The sequence below is a fragment of the Sturnus vulgaris genome, chromosome 8 (assembly GCF_052056855.1).
Source record: "Sturnus vulgaris isolate bStuVul1 chromosome 8, bStuVul1.hap1, whole genome shotgun sequence".
In the NCBI taxonomy this organism is placed as follows: Eukaryota; Metazoa; Chordata; class Aves; order Passeriformes; family Sturnidae; genus Sturnus; species Sturnus vulgaris.
This window is the reverse complement of record NC_142250.1, coordinates 19,531,015-19,555,185: the sequence shown is the minus strand read 5'-3', so window position 1 is coordinate 19,555,185 and position 24,171 is coordinate 19,531,015. Positions and strand designations below refer to the sequence as shown.

The 24,171-nt window shown below is 45.5% G+C and overlaps 1 protein-coding gene across 2 annotated transcripts in view; it reads right to left on the bottom strand.

Annotated features, from left to right (window-relative positions):
- Positions 1 to 3,349: 3,349 nt before the first annotated feature.
- The window catches only part of SEC31B (SEC31 homolog B, COPII component), a 35,053-nt gene continuing 14,231 nt past the window's right edge, over positions 3,350 to 24,171 (bottom strand). The window contains exons 10-27 of one of the 2 annotated variants that reach the window (XM_088169050.1): positions 23,695 to 23,847; positions 22,709 to 22,939; positions 21,235 to 21,309; positions 20,584 to 20,664; positions 19,550 to 19,658; positions 18,998 to 19,176; positions 18,248 to 18,374; positions 17,069 to 17,214; positions 15,516 to 15,689; positions 14,718 to 14,900; positions 13,822 to 14,035; positions 13,115 to 13,438; positions 12,041 to 12,079; positions 9,142 to 9,197; positions 7,755 to 7,901; positions 7,222 to 7,338; positions 5,759 to 5,830; positions 3,350 to 5,220 (exon numbers count right to left, since the gene is read on the bottom strand). In XM_088169050.1, coding sequence (XP_088025176.1) covers positions 5,041 to 5,220; positions 5,759 to 5,830; positions 7,222 to 7,338; positions 7,755 to 7,901; positions 9,142 to 9,197; positions 12,041 to 12,079; positions 13,115 to 13,438; positions 13,822 to 14,035; positions 14,718 to 14,900; positions 15,516 to 15,689; positions 17,069 to 17,214; positions 18,248 to 18,374; positions 18,998 to 19,176; positions 19,550 to 19,658; positions 20,584 to 20,664; positions 21,235 to 21,309; positions 22,709 to 22,939; positions 23,695 to 23,847 — 2,607 coding nt within the window. In that variant the 3' untranslated portion in view covers positions 3,350 to 5,040. The remainder of the gene's footprint in view (positions 5,221 to 5,758; positions 5,831 to 7,221; positions 7,339 to 7,754; positions 7,902 to 9,141; positions 9,198 to 12,040; positions 12,080 to 13,114; positions 13,439 to 13,821; positions 14,036 to 14,717; positions 14,901 to 15,515; positions 15,690 to 17,068; positions 17,215 to 18,247; positions 18,375 to 18,997; positions 19,177 to 19,549; positions 19,659 to 20,583; positions 20,665 to 21,234; positions 21,310 to 22,708; positions 22,940 to 23,694; positions 23,848 to 24,171) is intronic. The other variant, XM_014875367.2, reaches the window with a different exon arrangement.

Genomic DNA, 24,171 nt, shown 5'->3' with positions numbered 1-24,171 from the left:
CTAGGAAGACCGAACCAGTTCCAGCCAGCACAACCTCAGCCCCTACCACAAGGGGAAAGGATGTGCTCTCTCCTGAGCTTGCTGGAGGATGCATCCAACTGCAATGCAACTGCCAGGAAATAGGGTGGGAGGGGGGCAGGCAGGGCCCAGTTGCCCATTACATAGCTGATATATTAAAGACACTCGGCAGCCTGTATTTGTCTCTTCATTATCAATTAGTCCCTTGATTCTAGGACTACCTCATAGGGAGCAGGAATTAGGACCTAGGGTCTCACCAGAGCAAAAGCATTCCTGCCAAGCAATCATCTAGTCGTTCAAAAATGGCAAGAAATCTTGGCCCATATTCTCAGGGAAAACTGAAACACTTCCATTTCACACACAAACCACCATCATTTGCACAGAGGTTCTTACTAGCAGAGTGACCCTGCCGAAGGTCTCTGTTGCATCTCCACCAGCAGTTCCTCTATGTCCCTGTGGTTGGCCAGGAAAGGAAAGAGGAAGCAAGAGCCTCTCGACCATCAGGAAAAGCTCGAGCATGGGCCTCCCTTTCCCATGGCTCTCCCCGCTGCACATTCAGCTGGAAAAGCTGCAGAAGCCGTGTCCCTGTTCCTCACACTCACACTGCTGACACTGGTGCCCGTGAAGGCCGAACACGGCCCGGGGGCTGCGGCGGCGGCTGCTGGCGGAGGGGGCGTGTGGGGCACTTCGGTGTGAGCCCCCTCGGTGTGAGCCCCTCTCGGTGTGAGCCCCCCGCCACACGCTGCTTCCGCCAGGGGAACGGCGGCACGGCAGCTGCAGAATGTGCTGACCTCAGCAGCGGGTCCCCCCTCCCGGCGCACGGAGCCCTCAGCGGTAAAGGCCCCGCTGCCATTGTGGGCAGGATTGGATGCTTCCATGTATTCATTTCGGTTTAATGAAGGCGCATTCCTCAGAGGAGAAATATTTACATTCAGCTTCCCAGGTGGTCACCTTCGCCCAGATGACACACAAACAGGCAGCCCCCCGCTCCCTTTTCCAATCCAAGCCTCTTTAGAGGGCTCGGGAGGAGGGGAGACAGCAGAGGGGGGGCTGCTGGGGGAGCAGAATAGAGAAGGGAACAAAATGCTAATAAATCAGCCAGCCAGCCCTTTTCCCCTCCCCTCAGTGGAGTCAATGGAAAGTGTCATTTCACATGCTAATCCCCCTCCGATCTCTTTACAACACCTTTTCCGAAAAGTGTTTGGGAAAAGTCCTTGTGGCCCGTTTACAGCTCCCCGCCGCTTCAGATTCCTTCTTGTCTAAGGCCGCGGCCCCGGTGTGGGTCTCTCCCTCCAGCAGGGCTCCTTACAAAAAACATCTCAACAAAGACTTTGGAGTTCATCAGCCTCCCACTGAAATTCACAGCTGCTGAACAAACTAATCCCCTCTCTTGGCCTTTCTTCCTTTCAATGGGTTCTTGGCTTCAAAGACACTTTGGGAAAGGACTTTGTGGGGACTCACACTGCTCCCTCAATAGAAGTTAGTGCAAGCATTATCTTCAGAGCAAGTGGCTTTACAAACAAATACTGCCTAACAATCTCTGCCCCTCCAGCTCCCCCAAACACACACAAGCCTAGCCTGCAGACATGATGTTATCTGCCACAGGATTAGAGCTCTGTTCTCTGTGTCCAGGGATCCTTTCCTGCTGCCCCTTCCCCCCCACATTCTTTGTCAACCCAAAGGCCTTCTCACCCAACTGAAAATGCTTTCTGCGGTGCCCGGGTGCTGTGAAGCCATGTGCCCACATGGGAGGGGGCACTGCTCACTGCCCCTAGAATGAGATACTGCCAGCAAGTAGAGATGGTGCTATAAATGGAGGAGCACTTCCCAGCGGGGTTTGAAGGGTAATATACCACAACAGGGCTGCAGAGACAGGCATTCTGCCACAAGCCTCTCCAGGACTTTCAAGCGAGTCACCTCACTTCCCCTCTCTGCTTGCTTTGACTACAAAGAGCTTCAGGGACGGTGCTTACAGGGGTAAACACGAAGTAAAACAGAGAACAGAGGGGCAGGTGGGAAGGACTCACATCAAAGGCAGGATAAACAGCCAGTCTCTGCACAAGTACTGGGTGGCAGTAGCTATCCGTGCTGGAGGGAACTAATGTCATATTTATCTGAGAAATAAATGTGAAAAAAATCTGTGCTTATTTCTCAGCAGTACAAGTGGCCTGAGTTAAAGAGAGCAAAGGGCTGGACTGCACAGGGTACTAAAACTGAACCCTGAAAGGCAGAATCTAAGAAATGCCAGGCTTGTTAAGTGATCTCAGAGAGCCGGGACTTCCCTTATACACTCATTAAGCAAATGTATGCCACCTGGGCTACCTGGGTTATAACCCTATTCTGATGCTGCACGAGTGTTACCTTTGAAAATCAGCTTTCCTTGTCCCTGCTGGGGGACAGCTGTTAGCTAACTGCTCCAGACCAAAAAAGCTCTTCCAGACTCCTTTACACTGGGTGTTTGCCTCTGCCAGCAGCAGAACTACAAAAGGCTTGTTTTCCTTGAATGCATGTGGTATATCCCTAACACCCAAAACTCTCACAAATCCCAGGCCCTTCCCAGCAACAGCCCTTCAAATTTTCAGCATCCAAACAATCTTTCCAAACCTTTGCTTCCTCCCAAGTCTTCCAACCTTGGTCCATGTAATACAGTCCTTCATATTTCAGAGTTTCATGCGTGCTGACTGGGAGGCTTGTACATACATACTAGCTAGCTGACAGAAAAAAACAATTGCATCAGAATTTCTTTTGTAAGAAGGAAGTTTGATCCCCCTCCATTTATCCCAGTACTATGTTTCAATTCAGCCCTTCTTACCTCCTTAAAAGATTAAATGAAATCAGCCAACAGATTGCTAAGTTATTGACTAATGATAAGAACTGAGAATTCAAGGGTATAAAGTTCCACACAGGTCCAGTCCTTATCCTGGTTCAAGCTGCATGGCTTCAGTGGTGTAACATTTATTTCCAATGGCAGACGATGTCATCAAGGACTCTCTGTTTACTTACTGACATACTTCCAACTCTTGATGTCAAGTGCAAATCCCCAACACTGCTGAGATTCCCCAAGGGAATCTGTGTCTGGAGGCCTTGTGTCTGATGCAGATGAACAGTCACAACTGATGCAGGTGATCTGGAGAAGATCAGTGCTCTGATCCTGCAGCCTTAGGGAGTGGGTAAGACCTGAGGTCTCACCACACCAGGATGGATGCCACCCATAGTAGCAGAGCCCAAAAACTGGTTTGCCCCACAGTTCTCTACTGCCCTTTCAGTGGGTGGCCATGAAGACTGAGGAAGTCCCATGCAGCCAGAGGTGACCAGCCTATGAAAAAAAGCATCACAAAACACAGCTTTTATTTCACTGTTCTGTAATTTCTCAGTGCATCAAACCGCAGCAATAGAAACAACACAGCAGCAACAAGGAGGCACTTTGACATGGAAAGGAGAGAATGAGACATGTCCTCTTCCTCCCTTCTCTGATTCTCCTCCCTCCTAAGTCTCGTGGTAGACTAGGTTGATTCGTGTATGCCACTGAACCGCAGGTCCACGACAGCATTATCACTCAAGAAGCTAGCAGTGTAAGGGGCTGGCTGCATCCATATCTTGGGAATAAGCCTTGCTCTCAGCTATGGATCAATGATTATGCTGCCTGGTTAGTAAGAAGGATGTTGAGAGAGAAGGAAAGGAGTGAGGAAGAGAGGGAAATATACACACACAAAGATGTGCCCCAAAATCCCACCTCCTTTCCCAGACTTCTTCCTCAGAACAGATATGCTTCATTCATCTACTCCCAGAGGAATTGCCACAGTGATGACAAGTCTCAGCACAATCCACATCTTCAAGTCCTGACAGCATCACCTCCTGCAGCATATTCCTACCACCATAGTGCCAAGGGGCCTTTGAGAACCACCTTTGCATGTATCTGCAACTGTAGGCAGTATGAATGCACCATACATGTAGCAATGAGCTGTCTCTCCCTGCTCAAGTCTGGGCTGGTCAGGGTAGCTCAAGGGAAATCTTTATGGGACTTAAACAGTCCCTGCTGTTCTTAAAGCCCCTAGGCCATCTGAAAAACCTGAAGTAGGAAGCCTTTAGATAACATCAGTGGGTAAAAGTCCAGCTGTGCTAAAATAAAAGAAGTGTAAAAGGCCAGGAGCCAGAAAAGGCAGCTTTTAGCCCCAAGATGGGATGCGACTGGCTCTGGAGAGAAGCACACAGAGTACAACCTGCCAACATTCCTGAATGGGAGAGTCCCACCAACTGGAAAGGGAAATCATCCCTGGACCTGAAATATTATGGGCTTGAGCCTGCAGCGGATGGGAAAAAAAGATATAAAGGAAGGTGGATAGAGGGTAAACAGGAGACTTGACTTTTAAAAACAAGAGAGCTGGGTGAAGACGAAAGAGAACTAAAGCTAGCCCGGAGTAGACTAGTAGTTAGCCCCAGCTGTAGCAGGATATGGGTGCAGAGGGGTGAAAGGGTGAGTCAAGGATGAGAATGAAGAGAAAGAAGGAGGCAGGAGAGACCCTTGCTGCAGCCCAACAGAAGGAGGACACATCAGCCTAGATTCCCAAGGCAGCCCAGCTACCACTCAGGAAGTTTACTCTGCAGCAGGGAATAGAGCCTGAGACTCTTCTGTGATGCTGCTGCAGGTACCAGCCCTGTTTGTTTCCTGAAAAATAAGAAGCAATGTCAGCCTAGCAGGGCAGAAGTTTCCCCTTTGTGCTGGCGATATAGGGAAGATGAAAGACCACTGTGCAACCTGGACAGCCTGAAATTGAGATCCCCGGGCTGAAAAGTGGCCTCAGACTAGGAAGAAAGAAGAGAGAAAGAACAGTCTCCAGGAGCTGCAGGCACCAGTGGGCTGTCTGAAAGTGGATGGGGCCAGGCATGCTGGCCTAGCACAGTTCCAGGCACTGGCATGGACCTATTTCTCCAGAGTCAGAAGGAGAGTCTACAACCTGCAGCACATGAACAGGTGAGGCGGTCCACCAGCTCTTGGTGTGCACTGTTCCACTGCTCCACACTTTACACATTCAGCTTGCCTGCTATGGTCATGAGGACTTTCAGGATGGGCATGAAACCAGACACCTCACTGAAACTGCTGCTGCTCACAACTTGGGTGTGAATCAGGAGACCCTGTGAGTAGTTCTTAGCCTCAATGCATCGGGCAATTTCATGGAGACCCATGAGGATGGTTGGAGAGAGCTGTAGAAAAGGAGAAGAATGAGTCAGTATGTTCAGCAATATAACACAGGTCTCTCTCCCTCCACACCCTTCCTTATTGTTCTCCACTTCACCAAACAGCACCTATACAGTCAAGCACTGGCAGGAAGGATAGCTGCTTCTTTCCTTCTTTCCCTTGGCAGACTACAACTACCAGTTGGCATCAGCAACTGGCATCACCATCTTTGGAGTTTTTTAAGCTAGTTACACTGTGTTCACACTTAACCACTCCCAACTGCCCCTTCCCATCTAGGATCTGTCTATGTGCCAGTATACTTCTTGAAGATTAAAAGTACCCTGCAGATACCTCCTCAGTTACCTTTTGTCTGGGCAAAAGTTAAGAAAGAAGATACAAGGCTGGCTGGATTCATGGTCAGGTCATTACAAGGTTTGGCACTCCCCTTGTCTTCCAAGAGAATATGTGCTGGTTACACTGGTACAGATGGCAAGACCCACAACCCAGTGCCAAGGTGGGCTCAGTGACCCAGATGGATGACAAGGAAGGGTGGCATCTACTTACTGCCTGCTCTCGGAGCTTCTCATACAAACACTCCAGCCGCTGTAACGCGTCCTCCAGCTTCCTTCGCGTTTTCTGAAGAAAAACGGGTATTACTTGTCCGCCAGAACTTCAAAGCCACCTCTCCAGAGCCAAAGTGTTCTCACTCAGTCCCTCCCTTCCTTTGTCTTTCCGCAGCACCTTACAATTCAACTGCATCTCAGCCTCTGAAGCCAGCGCCTGTGATACAAGCCAGCCATGCCCTCATTCTGCACATGTACACATACATACACATTTTCTCCCCAACACAGAAAGATGGATTGCCCCTTTTCCCATATCCCAGCCTAGACATTTCCCCCTTCTGCCAGCACTTGCAGACCACAGGATATAGTGACTACTTCCAAAGAGTGAGAAACATCCACTAGTTGACCCATGGGGTGTTCAGACAGCCTCACCCTGACTGACCCAAGAAAGGGCTTCTTCCTGGTCTCCTTAGGGAAAAGAGGGAATATCCTTCCCACTCTAGGTAACCACCAAGGAAAGTGACTGAAGCTCTGATGAGACTGACCTCATTAAGCCCATCTTGAATAATCCACTCACAGGTAACTTATTCCATGAACACAAATGCCTTGCTCTGGGCACTGCTGGAATAGGCCTGGAAGCCACAGGATCTCTGGTGCGTTGCAGTGCTGTACAAAGCCAGCTATTCAACCACCACCTGAGTCACGTGCTTAAGCCCAAATCAACAGACCTTTCTGTTCATAGAGGGAACCTTTAGATTATCTATTATATTAGAAATTGCTATGCTGCACTCTCAGAAAGACAGAGCAAAGACACTGAAGATGCTGCTCTAATTGCCTGACTCTGGGATAGCAGTCTGGGCTCACTGTTCATCCTAACACCTATCAAGCAGAGGTATTCTGGAAGGCTTCTTAGTGGCCCCAAGACCTGGGAAGACTTAGCAACCTAACACAATATGCACACACTGCTTTTCTGCTTCCAGACAGTCTGGCCTGACACATTCATCCAATGTGACATGTACCAATAGCCTTTCAGGAATCAGGGTGGAGAAATTACAGTTACTTGGACACAAAGATTGTTCGGCTTTCTCTTCCACCTGAGGTATCTCAGCCTTTCCCTCTAAGCTCTGAAGAGATCTGGTAATACCAGCTCTGCAAGAACTATCTGCAGATCAAGCCAGTGAAACTGAATTAGCTGAGCAAATTCTTCTACTTTCCTTAATAGAAAGAGCCAGGGGGACAGAATCATTGCTCCAAGAAGGCAATGAGAAGCAGTGCATAAAAGTTAGTGAATGCATCTCAGTTCCCAAAGATGAACAAACCTGCAGCTTAAATAAAGGAGGCAAAAGGAGATTAACTTGGTTATAGGGACAAGACTTTTCCTCTCTTTACCCAACCAAAAGAAGGAAGCACCACTCAAACATCTATAAGGGAAAAAAGTCAAAGATGAGAGAAGGGAAGACTTACTGGATCAGTGGCAACAGCTGAGCAGCGTTGCACCAACCCTTCAAATGTAGCCTTCAAAGGCTGGTGCTCAGGGGGCAGCTCCTTCCTCTCAATGCTTTCCACAGGTAGCTGGTGATACTGACAGAAAAAAAAAAGCAGCTGAATGAATGCAACAGGAGCATGAAAGGCTGGAGTAGGTAGATTCTCCTCTTCAAACTAGAGAACAGAAAGAATTCCACCCCTTCACAAACCCAGTGAATATCTGGAAGCACTGAGTTAGGTTATCATCTTCAGACTATGATACAGCTCCAGGCCTCTGTGGATTCTCAACTGCCAGCAGGCTGACAGCCTGCCTGGTCTCCTTCACTCTCTCCCACCCATACCCAGGTGCCAATTTTCCAACCTGGCAACCCCTCTAATGTTCAGGCAGAGATACTGCTAGGGAACAGCATAAGCTCTCTGCAGCTGCCACGTACTAAGAACTTTAAAAGCTCAGTTGTTTTTCTACTTGACAAGATGGTGGTGGCTGGGGAATGCCCCACTTTCCCTGGTACCTGTAGGCTGCCTTCCTTAGGTGCTCCTGGGGGTGACTGGCCAGATTCTTGCAACCTGGATAGCTGAGGATGGATCCCTTGGGGTTCAGCAGGCAGGCTCATTACTGGAGCTGTGATGGGGGCCAGAGGAGTAAATTTCTCAGGCAACTGTCAGCAAAGAAAGGAAAGGAAAAAAACAATCAAGAAAACCAAGTCCAAGGAAGAAATGTTGGTTGCTTCTCCACAGAAAAATTCAACATCCTTTCTAACTTGAAGAGTCACCAGTTCTCAAGATGATGAAAAAACACATCCCAGTTCTTTCAGCCCTCAGACTCAGAGAATGGGGCCCTTCTTCCATGCTAGATGAACAGTCAAAGCGACAGCAAGAAAACCCCTCTGGAATTGTTCAATCAAACAGATCCGTTACCCCTGAGAGCACTGGTCCTCAGAAAGCCGCTTGGTCTCTGCAACGGCACGAGTCCTGAATGTAGAGATTAGCAGCAGTAAAGTGTCCAACTGAGCAAGTATTGGGGAAAATCCCACGACATGGGGGGAGATTCCTCTTGCAAACACTTCATCGTGCCCCTGCTAAGCCAGAGAGTCATGACAGATTCTCTCCAACAGGGCTAGATCAAAAGGAGATGGCTTTAACAAGAGGCTAATCCTGTTGTAGTGAGCACAGCCTGAAGCAGGTTCCCAGCTATGCTGCCAGAAAAAAGGGCGAGAAGTCTGTTCCAAGCTAAAGAAGAGGAGTGGGGGGTGGGAAGGATGCCAAAGAAGCTTCTTGTCACACCTGCTAGCAGGCAGCAGTGATAGAAATGGGCTACTGAGGCCATTTGTTGCAGAAGAGCTCAGCTCACAGGCCTTCCAGTGCAATCACGACAAGGCAGAGAGCTGCAGGACCAACAGAGCAGGCAGCTCACAGCTACACCTGTCCCAGCTTCTCTCAGCACAAGTGCCTTATCACTTGGTATCAGCATCTAAGGAAAATCACTGCTGGTCCTACTGTATTGAGGGAAAATGCTGCCCCTAGCTGTCAGGTGTGAAGAGAATGTGACCTCCTCAGCCACTATCAAAAAAGTTCTGTAGGCAAGGGCACAAGATTAAATCTGTATTTTTAACAACAAATTACTGTAGGCAGCCTGGGAAGTACTGACAGAGGATGCAACATTAGAGCTGAAAACCACGTTACAAAATAGCCACCCTGCAGAACAGCATGTGACTTTGGATGGCAAGGAGTCAAGATTACTTAGACTCCAGTCCCAGCCATGCATGCAGTGCGGACATAAACAGAGCAACAGGGATAGAGACCTGAGGACTTTGACAGCAAGCATTTATAGGAATGTATCTGCTACATGGGACTGCCTGGCTAAAAGACAACCAGCACATATTGTAGCTGAAAACTTACCTTTTTCTTTTGAAGGCCTCCTCTTCCAGTGGAGGGATCACTCCAAGAATCCTGAGCTGCAAGGACAGAGGTCAAGACAGAAACCTCAGACTGTGAGAAGCTGGCTGCAGCAACAATGTTGCTTGCACAGTTTAGAACTTCCTTCAGGGGAAGGCCCTTTGGCTCCAATTCCCTTGTCATTGCACCTTTAGACTGTTTTGGCTAAGGAATTTCAAACCTAGCTCACAGGCCCATGAGATGCTCTTGCTTCCCCTTCCCTTTCTTAATTTCATTCTCAGTATCCAAGTGTGTGCACAGACTTTAGGAGGTGATATCTGATCAGACTGAACCAGCATACACCCGCTCCCACGCAGCAAACTTTTTTTTTAACTACCTGAAGCTTTCTGGATGCTTTGTAAACTGCAGAAGTCAGACTCAGAGACAGGCCTGAACCTTGTTGGGAATCTGCATAAGTGTGCACCTCAGGTTTCAGGAAGTTCTTGGGGTTCTCCAGAGAATCTGGCACTGTGGTGGCACAGCAAGAGCTATGCTACAGGTGAGAGGGCTTCTCACCAGCACTCACAGGAATTCTCATGATGGCAGTCCAAAGCAATACAGGGTGTTCTGATAAAGGCAGAAAGATATAGGGGTGGGTTCCCTCCCAAAATTATTTTCAGAACCAAAGTTTAGCAAAATTTGCTGACTGCCAAATAGAAGGGAATAGACTTAACCAGTAAATGCTTTGGGAGCAGAGAGGTGTCTCAGCAGATACTTCTGTGGTACTCTAACCTCACTCCAGGTAATTTAAAATCCATCAGACAACATGACATCAAAAGACTTGTATCCACTCTTCATTCTCCAAAGGTCAAATTGTAACTACCTTGTCTGCTGCTGTCCTGTAAAGGTACCTGCACATTTAGACAAAACCCCAGTATTAATAACCTCAAGCCTATGAGACAGGAATAATCTGTGAGAAAACAGAATAATTCTAAGGGGGCAATATCAGAATTGCTGGAGCTTAGAGCTACACTTAATGAGCTACTGATCCTTTAAAAATCACAGGGGAACTGAGCTTTAAAAATCACAGGGGAAAGACGCAAAAGGTGCTTCATTACTTTAATTACCTTTATTATTAAAATTCTGGCAGCCTCTTTTTGCCCTCCCTTTTCCCATGATTTCAAGACTCACTCTCTGATGAGTTTGGACCAGAAGTTTAATTAAGTTGGCACCTATTTCTAGCTTGGGGATTCTGTGCCCTAGAACTCTGCTGGCCCCCACTGAGTCTGTGGCCTAGCAGTCCTTGGCACTATTCCAACCCAGTGGCACTCTGTATCCTCACTGCAAACAGCTATTTAAATTATACTCTTTAAGCCAGGCACTTAATCATCAGACATGAGAGACAACAGACCCTGGTGCATTCTGCTGGGGTGAAATGCTATCTTTCCTATGCTACTTGTGAAATAGTACTTCTCACTATCCCTGAAAGGAGTGCCCCATGGCAGCAGTCTCCAGCAATGCCTGTCCCAGAAATAACAAGACCATCAGAGGCTGGAACCAGGGATTATCCTGGCCAAAAAGGGGATGAGCCAACATGTTGCCATCGTTCACCCTGTCCCTAACGCTCTCAGGAACTTGGGATTTCTACAAGTAGAAGTGTCTGTTCATTGTGTTAGTAATAATGTTCATGAGCTGTAGGTACTATATTCAGGAATTTCCAAAGCAAGCAATTTTGGCCAGTCAGATTTAGTGATTTTACAGCCCCTTTTCAGATTAAGAAAAATGCAAATCAAAACCAGAACAACAATGCTGAACCAAGCATGCCATACATTTGCCATTAAAACTGGGGGTAAATGCTGCCAAGGAGAAGGGAATTTCTCAATTGTGAATTCCTGAAGGGCATCTTCAGACTAAGGAAATGCTTGAAATCCTTGCCATAGAATCGTTTTCCCTTAACGGTGAGAAACGGAGGTATTTTGTTTCTCTGCTGAAGAGACAACTCCCTCTCTGGAGTCCCACTCCACACAGCCAGACTGCCTGGGAGTCTAAGTGCCTATAAGTACTTGGATTTCCTAAATAAAGCTGTGAGATTTGTGCCTGGTAGATGGTCCCACCAAAGAGCTGCAATCACTGCAGTGACAGACCACAAAGACATTAAGCCTTACCCCTTTGACAATGTAGATTAGAAAATGACTTCCTTCCAACACCAATGAGTCCCAAGGAAAGAAATCAGTACAAAGTACAAATACAGTACAAGTACAAATCAGTACAAAGTATCAGTCAGAAAACCCCTTGGGTCCAAATTTTCCCCAACAGTGGAACTAAGATTCAAAGCCAAACCTCACCCTTTAACTAAAGCCAAAAGGGATTTCCAGTTACCCTTGGAAGAGAGCCCCCAAATTCTTCTTGGGAAGCCCTACTCCACCACTGTTTCTGCTGGGACTCCACCTCTTCCAAACTACAGGGGGAAAGCACAAGCAAAACTACGCACAAGGCTGGGAGAGTAACAGGGAGAGATGAGTTACAACCACTGGCCTGTTCCTTGCCTAGAGAACCAAGACAGGAAAACTGTCTGCTTCCCTGTCCTGCTGGCCCAGCAACTGCCTGAAAAGACAGACTGAAAATGGTCTAATACCTCCAGAACTGGAGGAAAATAAGAAGGAAGAAGTGGGAGACTATTTTCTGTACCCAAACTCATGAGCAATAGCATAGTATTTTTATTTCCCTTCCAGTATCACCAGCTGTCACTTACTAGTCCTTAGGACAAGTATGTTCCCTACCCCACCTGTACAGCTCCCCAGGCATGCAAGAAAACCACAAACAGCAGTGAGCATGCATGCATGCACACACATCAAAACATGCATTTCACTGGAAGCAGCAACACTGCCTGCCCCACAGGTCTGGAGGTTTCTCTGGGTACTACCTGTATGATCCGAGTGTGGATCTAGCCAAGGGAAGAAACCTGAAAATCAAGGCAGGATGGAAAAGGCATGATCACCAACAGCTTTCATTCAGTGAGTAATTTCACTGGATTACTATGCAAAAAAGCTTTTGAAGAAGGAATTTGTCCAGCTGTAGCTTAGAGCCTTTGGTGCGTAGACCCCACAGACTTCACACAATGGGATTTGCTATCCTTGGTTAAACACAGGTCAGCAAAGGATTTCAGGTGAAGGCAAACATCATACCCTTAGTTCCTTCACTCTCAGCATATGTGTGGCTTGGAGAAGCATCTGCTCAAAAAATCTATGGATTGTCAGCCTTCCTGCTAGGGATCTCCACAGCCTGGCTAAGCCTGTCCCTTGAGACAGCAAACACAGAATTAACAAACACCAGATATCCTGGGAAATAGAAAGAATGCCCATCCATGGGGAACTAGGTCCAACAACACTTTCTACTCATTATGCTAGCAAGGACTTCACACGATAGACTGGATTCAAACTATAGACCCAGAGGAGTCTAAAACACTGCAGAGAAGAATCCACAAGTGATTCCCAGACAAGCCCTTTATGAAGAAAGGAACAGGAAGAAAATGGGAGCACTCGAGCACAGCAGACAGAGGAATTTAATACTGAAGCTAAGTGAGGGGTATCTCAGACAGGGAAGCTCTCCCACCATTTCAAATACACTTCTCATGTAAGTTGCATAAGCAAGGGCGAGATGAGCAAACCTTCCACCAGGTGTTCCATTGGAACCACCACCCTTTCCATCAGAGTAGATACCTTTGGAGTAGATGACTATTCAGGGTGCACTGAGGACCTGAAGAGACATCATCTTGCAACCACAGCCTGGGAGAAAGAACTGAGCAGGCTGAATGAAACCATCATCATAGCTGTGTTTCACCACTACAGCCAGACTCAGCACTCTTTACCTGTAAGGTTTGCCTCAGCACTACATCCAGTCTTTAGGGAGACAGACCAGACCTCACAAGATCTATGTCCATTATGTACTGCAAAACCCACCTGGCCTTGGACATGCAAGCAACACAAGCAGTACTTACCTGTGGGAGGAGGAGGAATGGCTGCTGGCAGTGGTTTAGTAGATGGAGCTCCAGGACCTCCCTGAGGATAACCCATGTTCATGGGGCAGTTGAAAGGTGCTGAAGAAAAGTCTAGAGGAGACTGGCTTGCCACAGGGAGAGGACAAGCTGCAGGGAGCTGGGATGATGGGACTGAGGCTGGAGTGAAGAGAGTAGGTCTGGGTGGTGGAACACCAGGAGATGTCATGGGCATGGACTGTCCTGGCAGAGAGGGCTGGCTGGAGAAGGGAGCAGGACCAACAGGTCTGACTCCCACTGGTCCAAATGGCTGAGACTGTGAAACAGCTACAGACAACAGAGAGACTGTATCAGCATCACTTGTTTCATATGCTAACTACTCATGACACTATCCTTCTTGGTGGTAAGCCTTCCCTTCTTCAAGCCATACCCTTTAAAACCCGTGTTGCTCCTAGCCCAGGCTACATCAGTCAAACTGCCACCAAGACAGCTGTGGCTTTTCCACCCCAATATATGCTTAGTATCAGCACACTTGCAGCAACAGTTACTACAACTGAATATGTCAGTAGCACTGAGAAACTTCTTAGACAGCTGGCTTGTTCTTTGTCAGTACAATAGGCCTGTGAGGAAAAATCTACAGCTGTCATCCACGTTGAAGGCTTCAGTCTCAGCAAACCTAGAAATGGACACAACTATCAGACAATGCTTACCTGGCCCTGAGACAGTTGCTGGATTCAAGCCCAAGTTGTACTGTGGATATGGGTGCCCTCTGGAATAGACACTTGCTGGTGGACCTGTGCTGGCCTGGGGAGGGGCAATGTGGTGAGGTGTCACAGACATCGCTGGCACTGGCTGAGGTGTGAAGAGGGAAGGCACTGAAGGCTGAGATGGTGCTGAAGGGGCAAATGATGACTGATAGTTGGGCTGCAATTAAAAAACAAAGAACTTGCAAATAGATGACAGAGTTATATACATACATATACTAGCAAATGCAATTTCTATCCCTGTCTTCTCAGGCACCAGAAGCTGCTGCTGCTGTTGGTGCCCTGGATGCACTCAATCAAAGGCCTTTCCCACCATGTAACTTGCTCAACAAGATGAGTACCACACTCTTCAGAGTATTCTCCAGCTCTCTAAAGGATTAGTCCTCAGGAGCAAGTTCCCATATAATGACCTCCTGGAAGCTCAACCAGAAGAAATAACAAAGGAACAATAATGGAATAATAAGAGGTTGTAAGCAAAACTTCAAGAACTGAGATGAAGCCATGAAGCCATACTACACTAATTTTACAAAAATATCAGGGTAAGATGAGCATAGGAAAATGATCGCAGCCCCTTTCATCCTAAGATTTGAGATCTCAGTGGATCACTACACTTGTAACATTCTCCTCCAGGGATTGCACATAGGACAGGGCTATGTGAAAAGATGCCAGATAGCTTTCTTCTGAATTGTCATAGAGCTTGCATTTGCTCCAGTGAAGGACATCACTGAAGAATTCTTCAGTGTCTGCAGTTCATGTCATCTCATATTACTTCATCTGCCTTCCAGAACCCAGTAGCCTCCCTCCCTCTTCCCAAGCCACAAACACCTGAGTTTAGGGCCTACCTTCTCTGGATGTCTGGGACCTGCTTTGTGGGCTGCTCCTTCAAGACTGGAACCACCCTTGGCTGCTGTGGGTTTAATGACCCCTACATGAACACGAGTGTAGGGAAAAGGGGGTGGCTGCTGATCACCCACATTCTCTCCTTGAGCATGAAAGAGCCGGTCTCGGAGCTGTTCAATCAGGAGCTGAAACAAACTATACTTTAGAAGAAGCACTTTGAGAGCCCAATGGAAAATGCTGGGGAGGCATGACCTAAAGCTGACTATGAACTATGAACTGCAAAACTAACCATGCCCCCAACAGCCACCAGGAAAAAAAACCTCAACAAATGGTAAATGACAATCTGGGACATCACCTGTCATACTCCCAGGCAGATGAGGTCTCACTGATCCTTCCCCCAGTCTTTTAGAGTATTCCCTCCTCAACCCCATCAACATTTTAGGCACTAGATGGATTTAGTTCAAACTGCCAGGTGACTTCCCCATTACCATCCTCTACCAGCTAGTTTCAAGAAGAGAGGCAGCTTCCCTGGAGAGCTGCTTCCTAGAGTTGTTCTCCATCAACCATTTTACAGTTCTATAGCTCCTTTTCCTTGAATCAAAGGCACTACAAAGAAAATGCAAATGAAGACAAAACCCATATCCTGGAACTCCTTTCCCCCCTCCCCCTCTATTCTCAAGTTAGCATAACTAAGGTGAAACTTTAAGTCCTGATGCATGTCAAAACCCCAGCTCTCTCTCATACAAAGTACATTTTCCCCCTCTACTACTCTTTCCCACAACAGCTTGCTGCTCACTCACCTCTTTAGAGCTGCTGGGTAGGTAATTCATTGCAGCTGCCAAGCATCCCTGTGATGCCAGCAGACTGGCATACTGGGTGATTCGTTCTGCCAAGACAGGGCCTGGTGCTGGTCCTGCTGTGCCTCGGAGCATCTCAATGGACCTGCTCAGCACCATCACCTTCTCTATAAGATCCTGAATAATCCAGGGGGAAGGAAGAAATAAGACTACTTAGAATCTGGCTAGCTTTACTGGTCCATCTCATGCTGAGACAATACCAGATGGCTCTCTCACTTTCAGCTGACATCAGGGCCAATGTGGACAGAAGTTACTCCCCTCTGCACCAAATACTGCCACTGATGACCATTTCCCCAGGTGCACTTGGAGAAAAACAGGAACCAGGAAGCAAACCCTGACATTGCTACTTTAATAGTAAGGGAAAAAAAGAAAATCAGAAGCCACAAGATTGTTACAATCAACTGTGATCATGTTACAGATGATCAACTTGGAAGAGGAAGGCTTAAAACCATACCAAGAGAAATTCACTAAAAAATCCTACTACTCCTGGCAAAAGGACCAGAAGGTTTTTAGTTACTCAAAACTCCTTCAATGCCTAGAAATGAAAGTAGTGTTTACAGCTGTAGAATGACACATGCTGGTATCTGGCAACCAGGAGGAGGCCAGGTGCAAAAACAACCAGGAGTGCCGAAGACGCCATTTTGTTGCTTTTATTCAGTAGTGGGATTACAAAACCAGGAAATTCTGTAGCAGAGGGCATTATCTGCAGATATCCAAGTGGAAGACTTGTCTAGCTCATTCTAGCAAGTGACAGACACAACAGGGCTTAGTGACTTCGCCAGGACTAGATTAAGTATAAAGATTACTGAGATTAACTCAGTTGGTCAGAGCATGGTGCTGGTAATACCAAGGTTGCGGGTTCAATCCCCATATGGGCCATTAACTTAAGAGCTGGACTCGATCCTTGTGTGTCCCTTTCAACTCAGATTATTCTGTGAAATAATAGATAGGAATGAAGAGAGGAAGGTAACAACATTGACTTAGAAGTCCTGATTTATCTGCAAGATGTGACTTCCCATATGTGATCACACTCCTTGCAGTGGGAATATCATCATGATCCAGACTTCATTTTATTTTGTTAAGGCTCCTCTGAAGGTACAGCCAGATAACTGCAGCATCAAGTTATACATGACAAGCACAGCAGCAAATGTATCCCAGGCTACCACCAGTAAAAAAAACCAAACGTATAGCGCAAACTTCCCTGTCTAAAAGGAAGCTCAGAGATGGCATCAGTATGTAAGAGAGGCAGGTAGGCTGTAACTCCTATCCATGGCTGGATTTACATGCAATGTAAACATACAAACCCTGAATTATTAAGAGTACAAGCCTTCTTTCAAACTGGGCCCATAATCCAGGCTAGAAGGAGATACCTGGGTGAGTACAAACAGGTCTCCACTGTCTGCTGGAAGCCAGAAACCCTGATGGGAAAATGTGAACACTTCAGGACTGTGACACCGGCCTAAAGAGGAGTTAAATGAACATCATAGTGCCTGTACCTGTAGGGCAAGTGGTGACGAAGTCTCATGGTTTTTTACCCAGCATTCCACCAGCTTCTCCACATTGCCTGATGAGATATAGCAGAGGCAGGCATCATTGGAGAGGGCTGCATCTCCCTCTGACTCCAGGCGGGCACCCAGCATGTCTAGAGAGGAAGAGATGCAGCCAACATTTAATACACTCCCCTTTGGAAGAGCTCATTAACCCCACTGCTTTGCATCTGAACCTAATTAGAATGACAGAATCATTTAGATCAGGAAAGAACATTAAGATCAAGTCTAACTATAAACCTTAACTATATATATAACTATAAAACACTTCCAAGTCCAAAATTTTAAGTGCCATATATACTGGGCAGCCTGTTCCAATGCTTGACAATCCATTGAGTGTAGGTGGTTCTCCTAATGCCCAATTTAAATTTCCCCTGGTACAACTTGAGGCTGTTTCTTCTTCTCCAATCACTTGTGATTTTGGAGAAGTACAACCTTCTCTTGGGTAGTTGTAGAGAGCAGTAAGGCCACTTCAAACCTCCTTTTCTCCAGGCTAAACAACCCCAGCTCCCTCAGCTGCTCCTCATAAGACTTGGGATCTAGACCCTTCACCAGCTCTATTGCATAACTGTTGGATAACAAAGAAATGGGGAGGAAACCCAAAGCCAACCTGGTTGGAAATAAAAAAAACATTTTCTATGTCTGCCAACTTTTATGTCTGCCCAAACACATAAAAGAAATGACAGATGAATTCAGTAAAAAAATCCAACACTTTAAAAAAATTTCCAAAAGAGGTGTGGGAATCTCCAGGCAATAGTAGGGTGCTGAAACCTGTTTTAGATGGAATGAAGCTCACTGCACCTTTTACTGTAGATGAAATTCCTTTCTCTACAGAATAAAAATCACCCTCTTCATGTCTCATCCTAGGGATAGCATCTATCCCGGTGTTTTCCCATGCTACTTCTAGAGGTCACAGGAAATATCCACATATACAACTTTACACCACGATTCTCAGCTACAGTGTGCACCTATCATTCTTCCTAACTCAACAGTCCACACTTAATTAAGTTCCAGGTAGCTGTAATGAGAACGAAGTGCTTTCTTTTCTTAACTCTATCGACTATCTATAAGCAGTCCAGAGATACCCCCTGCAAGGGAAATTGTATCAAAACACAGTACACTGCATACCACAGAGCTGAGTGTAGTCTTCAGGCTTTGAATATGTTAACAAGATGGCCAGTGCCTCCTTCCAGCTCTGTAGATCACACGTGCAAACAATATCTTGCCAGTTCTGCTGCACAATGGAGGAAAGCAGCTGTAAGGGAAGCAGAAGGCCTGTCAGTCATTGAAGACAAAGATAAGCTGACAGTCTAAGCAACAGCTCACTTTCAAACACGCTTTCTACCATTTAGTGACTATCTCACTGGACATTAATCTCAGCACCCATATGTTAACAGTAATTGGAACCTGATGCCTCTAAGGAAAATAAAAAGGCCCAACAAAGCAAGTAAAAGAATATGGAAACAGCCACACTAGACAAGACTAAAGATCTAACACATATCTTGTTTCAGAGCAGCTGTTATCAGTGACCGGGAACACAGTGTTAAGGTATTCCAACCTCTGTTACACTTCCCCATTTGTAAATTAATAAGCTAGGAACTTCCTAGTTGAGCTGTAAAGGGGCAGTATGCATCACAGGTTACATCCATTAAAAAATAAGGAACAGATAACACAGACATACTATGTAGACAACATAAAATTGTCATAAAACTACCAGGCTATTAGAGTAAATGTCACGTCAGTAGGAGATGCACAGATTCTGCTGATATTCTACTTCCTTTATTGAAGAAAAAGCATTTCCACATATATTCAGAGAAACATTTGGCAAGACAGTGCACACCTTCTCCTGCTCAGAGTGTACACAGAACCATCACTTACCACAGAGAGATTTGTTTTCTGCTTGGCAAAGTAGCGCTTCTGGGTTTCCTTTAGGAGGGTATCCCCACCAGCTATAGCTAAGATGATGGCATCAGCAAAGCGCTCTGCTCGCATGCACAGCTCCACTGCACCCTCAAAATTCCCCAACAAAAGGGCCTGGCTGATGAGTCCATCTGTATCTACAGAGGTGAGAAGCAGAGTCAAACCAAACAGTCATCACTCAGATTCATTGATAATGTTTGTTTTAAAGAGCAGGCAGGAAAAAGCAGTAACATATAAAAGCCCAGCTAAGAGAAAATTTGGAAACTCAAAAAAACCCATTGACTTGACTCTAAGTCATCCATAATCTAGAAAATTCGTCTGTATTTTTAATGGGTCTCTCATCTGGGAAAAGTATTTCTATGCTCAATGAGATATGCTGCATGATACTTGGTCATATGTTTTAGAAGTATCCACCTGCTGGAGTGAACTAGATTCTTCCTGGTCTCTCAATTTTCTGGTTTTCCCTCCTCTCCCCTTTTCCTAAGAGGGCAGAAACACTATATAGCATACCTTCTGTGACAGGAATCTCCAATGTACTCATATTCTGTGGGATGAGGTTATCAAAAAAGGCTGAAGAGGAAGAAACAGCAGCTACATCATCGCTGGAATTCATCAAAAGCTGTGCAAAGAGTGCAAGAGCTTATTTAATTCACTTCACACACATATCCTACCCAAAACAGTTTAGTGGACTACAGGGTGGGATGGGGCTGGTCTCCATTTGGCTGTGCATGTTCATATAAATCTAATTTCAATTTGGAAACTCCTGTCACTGTGAAATCAATCTGTACACTTTCACGAGGGAAGCAACAAGAGCAATGCTGCAATTGACAAAGCTTAGGAGATTGATGGTGCAAGACATGCAATGCCGACAGCACTGCTGGACAGCATTCATCAACTCAACTGTCAGCCCTTGAGCAAGGTGAACCATTTTGGATGGAACAGAGACAAGACCAGCAAGTAAAATCTGTAAATAACAGGTTGGATCACAGCCATGCGTGGTGCTTTACTGAAATGCAGGACACAATTGCTACTCCTAGAGTATCTTAGCCAGTGTTTGAAGTTTGTGAAGATGATTACTAATTAGAGGATATAAGTTTTAGATACCTCAGAGGAGAAAAATTTACAGTTAACCAGGCCTTGCAAGGCATCTGAAGATGGACATCCCAAAATTATGTGAAAATACATTTCAGAGGATAGAGGTGAAAATGAAAGAAATACCATAGCAGAAGCTTCACAGAGGAAATCCAGAACAGTAGGCTCAAGTTAAGCTGGGGTGAGGGTAATTCTACCACTGAAGAAATCAACACAGGTGAAACCTTCTTGCAGGAATAACAGCCAGGAGTCCTTCACTGTTCACTGATTAGTTTTAAAGCCAGAAGGGAAAGTTATTATCATTTAGTCTGACCCTGTGAGGGTCTGACAGGCCTGTTAACTGCCCTCTGCAATGCCAGCATTGAGCCTAGCAAATTGTGGTTGGAATTAGACCTTCCAGTTCATTCTTCCCTCCCCTGCTCTCCCAAGCTGGCAAGAGGTACAGGACATACCTGATCTGGTGCAGCGTTTGTACTGCCTGCCTCAGGAAGTGGCTGCTTATCTGAGATCCCATTACTCAAACATGAGGTGATCTGGAAAAGTAACAGACACACAGAGTAAAGGCCCTATCAAAGCAAGCACCTGGACAGCAAAATTACCAAGAGACTGGCAAGTCCCAGACACAATTCCCCCACCTCTTTCACCTGTTTGAAAACTTCCATTTTACTCTATTCCGGGCTGGCTGCCTATCAGGGACTATTTATCCTTTTCAGAGCATTATCCATCATTACTATGCCAGACTGTCTTCCACCTGTCACCTTCCTGGTTGAAGAATCCCCTGAGATGCAGAGAGCTGAATGCTAAAAGAAGCTCTCACAACTGCATTGCTGTTAAACACTTCCCAGTGCACCAACAACTGAAATCAAGATAACTGGGCTCAAGACCCCTTTGGCTTGATTCAGTACAGCTACGGTTACATTCTTACAAGTGCTTGCTTTTGCTTTTTAGTGAGGTATACTTCATGTGACTTCCAGCTGAAATTTCACACAGTTTGGTCTTTTGTGTGCTATGAGATCACGTGCTCAGTTCCAGTAGGACCCTACAACTCTACTGCAGCAGCTTTAGTCCTGTAAAGGTTTCTATCTATTAGAAATACCCCTTACCTTTTTTTGCAGATCCTCTTTACTGTAGCCCAGCAGCTTGAGAAGTTTAGTCCTGGACTCCTGCTCCAAATTCACCTGAGTCCCAATGGATATTAAAAAGACAAAAAATATGTAAAATCATAGATATTTTCACACTGACAATAGTTACCTGCATCTGGCAGCAGCAAAGTTTAGAGTTCAGTTTATAGATAAAGAATTCAACTATGAAAAGCCTACCTAATAACTATTGTGTAAAGATGTATGGAATTTAAGTTATAATCACGATAAAAGGGCAAAACAAGTTTGCCACAGTTACAACTGAGGTACAACTGTGTATCAAGACCATGACTGTATATAGACATAGTGTACTGGCCATTAGTCCCCTGGATAGTCTAGGAACTGCCAAGCTTATCTCTTCATAGAGAGAATAGACTGATTTGAGTCTGGATGAAACTGAGACAAGGTGGTTGCCTGAATTGCCAGCTGGCTTCACAAGAATTAGTTAACTGTTACAGAAGATCCCTGGATGAGGATTTCAGACACTCCCCAAAAATTCCCTCAGGCTGCACACAGCCTAATTGATAGGCACTATTTATATGGTTTAATGCATGATTAACATTCTGCAAGGAGAATCCGTCTCAGTTAAGTCCTGCTTAACTGTTCCTTCTACACAACTGATCAAACTGTACATGGATAAAATACTTGTAAACAGTCCATTTCAGAAACTATTTCTGCAGAAGCAGGAATGGTGCTGCAGGACACTTGCACAGAAGCCTAGTCTGTAGTTTAAGACAATCAATTGTAATAGATCCTTTATGTGCTGGAGTGATCCCTCAGGACCACAAACCAGATGGATTATAAAAAATGACTAAAAATGACAGTTTGATGTCTCTCATTTAATTTAACTGAAGACATTGTTGCAATGGAGACCACTGTCACCACCTAGATTTACAGCTAGCCATCCTATTTGAGATTCCCCATGCAAATATAATACTATGGCAAAGATCCCAAGATTCTGCCCTCCAAACAGTCTGCTACAAGTGTCTGGAAACCACTGCCAAGACTAAGCCCTACCTCTTCAGAAGGACAACCTCTTACCAAACTCTCATACTACCAAATTGTCGATGAATGCTAAACAGTCCTCATGCCACCACAGCTCTCTCCCTTGTTCTAGGGTATCTCATTGTTCATTTGGACTTCACCTTGAAAAATAATAATGTACAGCTCCACAGGTAGCAGGCAGATATAGCTTGGCAGTGTGTTGAGATGAAAATTCCTGTTTCAGGAGGCCCAAACAAGTCCACTGAAAAGACCATTCCTAATGAAAACCAAGAGAACCTCCAATACCTTAACTTTCTTTTGAAAAGTAATGAGTATATTCATTCAATTCCATTTTATATTTTAGAGAACAAGAATATAAAGGGCTAGAGAGGACCATATTCCACCCCAGGACCATAGAAGAACTGACCTCTGTATTTCACCACAGCCATCCTACCTTCAAGAAGTTCCAAAGGTTCTCATCAAATGGCACCTTGGCTGTCTGGATCTTGCCCTGGCAGTAATCAAGGAGGTTTCCTGACTGCAAGGCCATCTGCAGTTCTTTGGATCGGAGTAGGAATTCAGTTTCAGTAGTGACTTGACTGATGAATACCTGGTGTGGATAAGTCTGCTGTATTTGCTGTCCAGGAGCTTTGGTATGACCAAAGGTAATCAGTTTTCCTCCAAACTGGGAATGACAAAGGGAGACACAGTTAGTATTGTTATAAACAAAGGCAAAAGCTACTCACTTAGTTCTTCATTTAGCAAGGCAGACCCAAGCTCCAGCAGTGATCACAAGGAACCCAAGAGTTTTGTGTGTACGGATGGATGATATGAGCATTGAGGGAATTCTCATCATGAGCCCTTCAGCTGAACTGAACACTGATAAACTTGACACTTGTGCATATCTGATCAGACCTAGGCAATTGCAAGTGCCAGACAGACACAGAGGAAAAAGTGCCATTGAAAAGAACTGTTAATTATTTTGTTACATGGAGAGGCACACTGCAATGATAAAAACTATCAGGTGAAGAGGAGGCACTAGACAGACAAAGAAAAAGTCAAGCAACAGGCATAAAGAACAATCCAGCCATCCAATTTAGGAGCAAAGATGAGAGGAAAATTAAATGTCTAGATAGGAAAGAGACAGAGGAAAATGGGAATGCATGCCAAGCTGCAAGGAAAGCTTTTACCAATTTTCCTTAGATTTTATTAACTCCTACTTATAATCTCCCATTCTATGCTACAGGACTCTTTTTTTGTTGGAAATATGTTCAAATGCTGAGAGTAAACAAACTTCACTTCGTGGGACACCAAATGCACCTTAAACAGGCATTAAAACAACTAGCAACAGGAAGATACAGGTTTCTTCAGTGAAAAAGGATTGTGTCACAAGACAATGTATGTATTGCATTTTCAGCTAAGGATGCTCCATTCACTTACTGCAAATGAAACCCCCACAGGTCTGCGAATCCACTTGGGAGGCTTTTTTAATGGTGGAATCACAGTGGTCTGAGTTACTTGCTCTGGCACCTGCAGAGGAGGAAGGCTCTGTCCTGTGCCAAAGGGATCCAGGTTGTTGAAGGAGGAAGAGATCTAGAAACAGAAGGAAATAGGAAGAAAATATAATTCAATTCCTCTCTGTATGGAATGGAGCAAGCACAAAAAACTACTGCTTAGGAACTAGTTACTTTCCATTCTAATGAAGAATGAGGATAGTTCAGCACTTTTATGAAATACCACTGAGCCCCTATGCAAGAGAAATGGCATTTCAAAACAATTCCAGCAATTGTTTCTCAAGGAAGTTTTACCCTAAGAGATTTTAAAGTATTTTTTTCTTAGCAAGATGCAAATGTCCTAAAAAAACCACTGCTAGGCCTAGCACCCAGCTCAAATATAGGAGTTGCAAAATTACTCGTT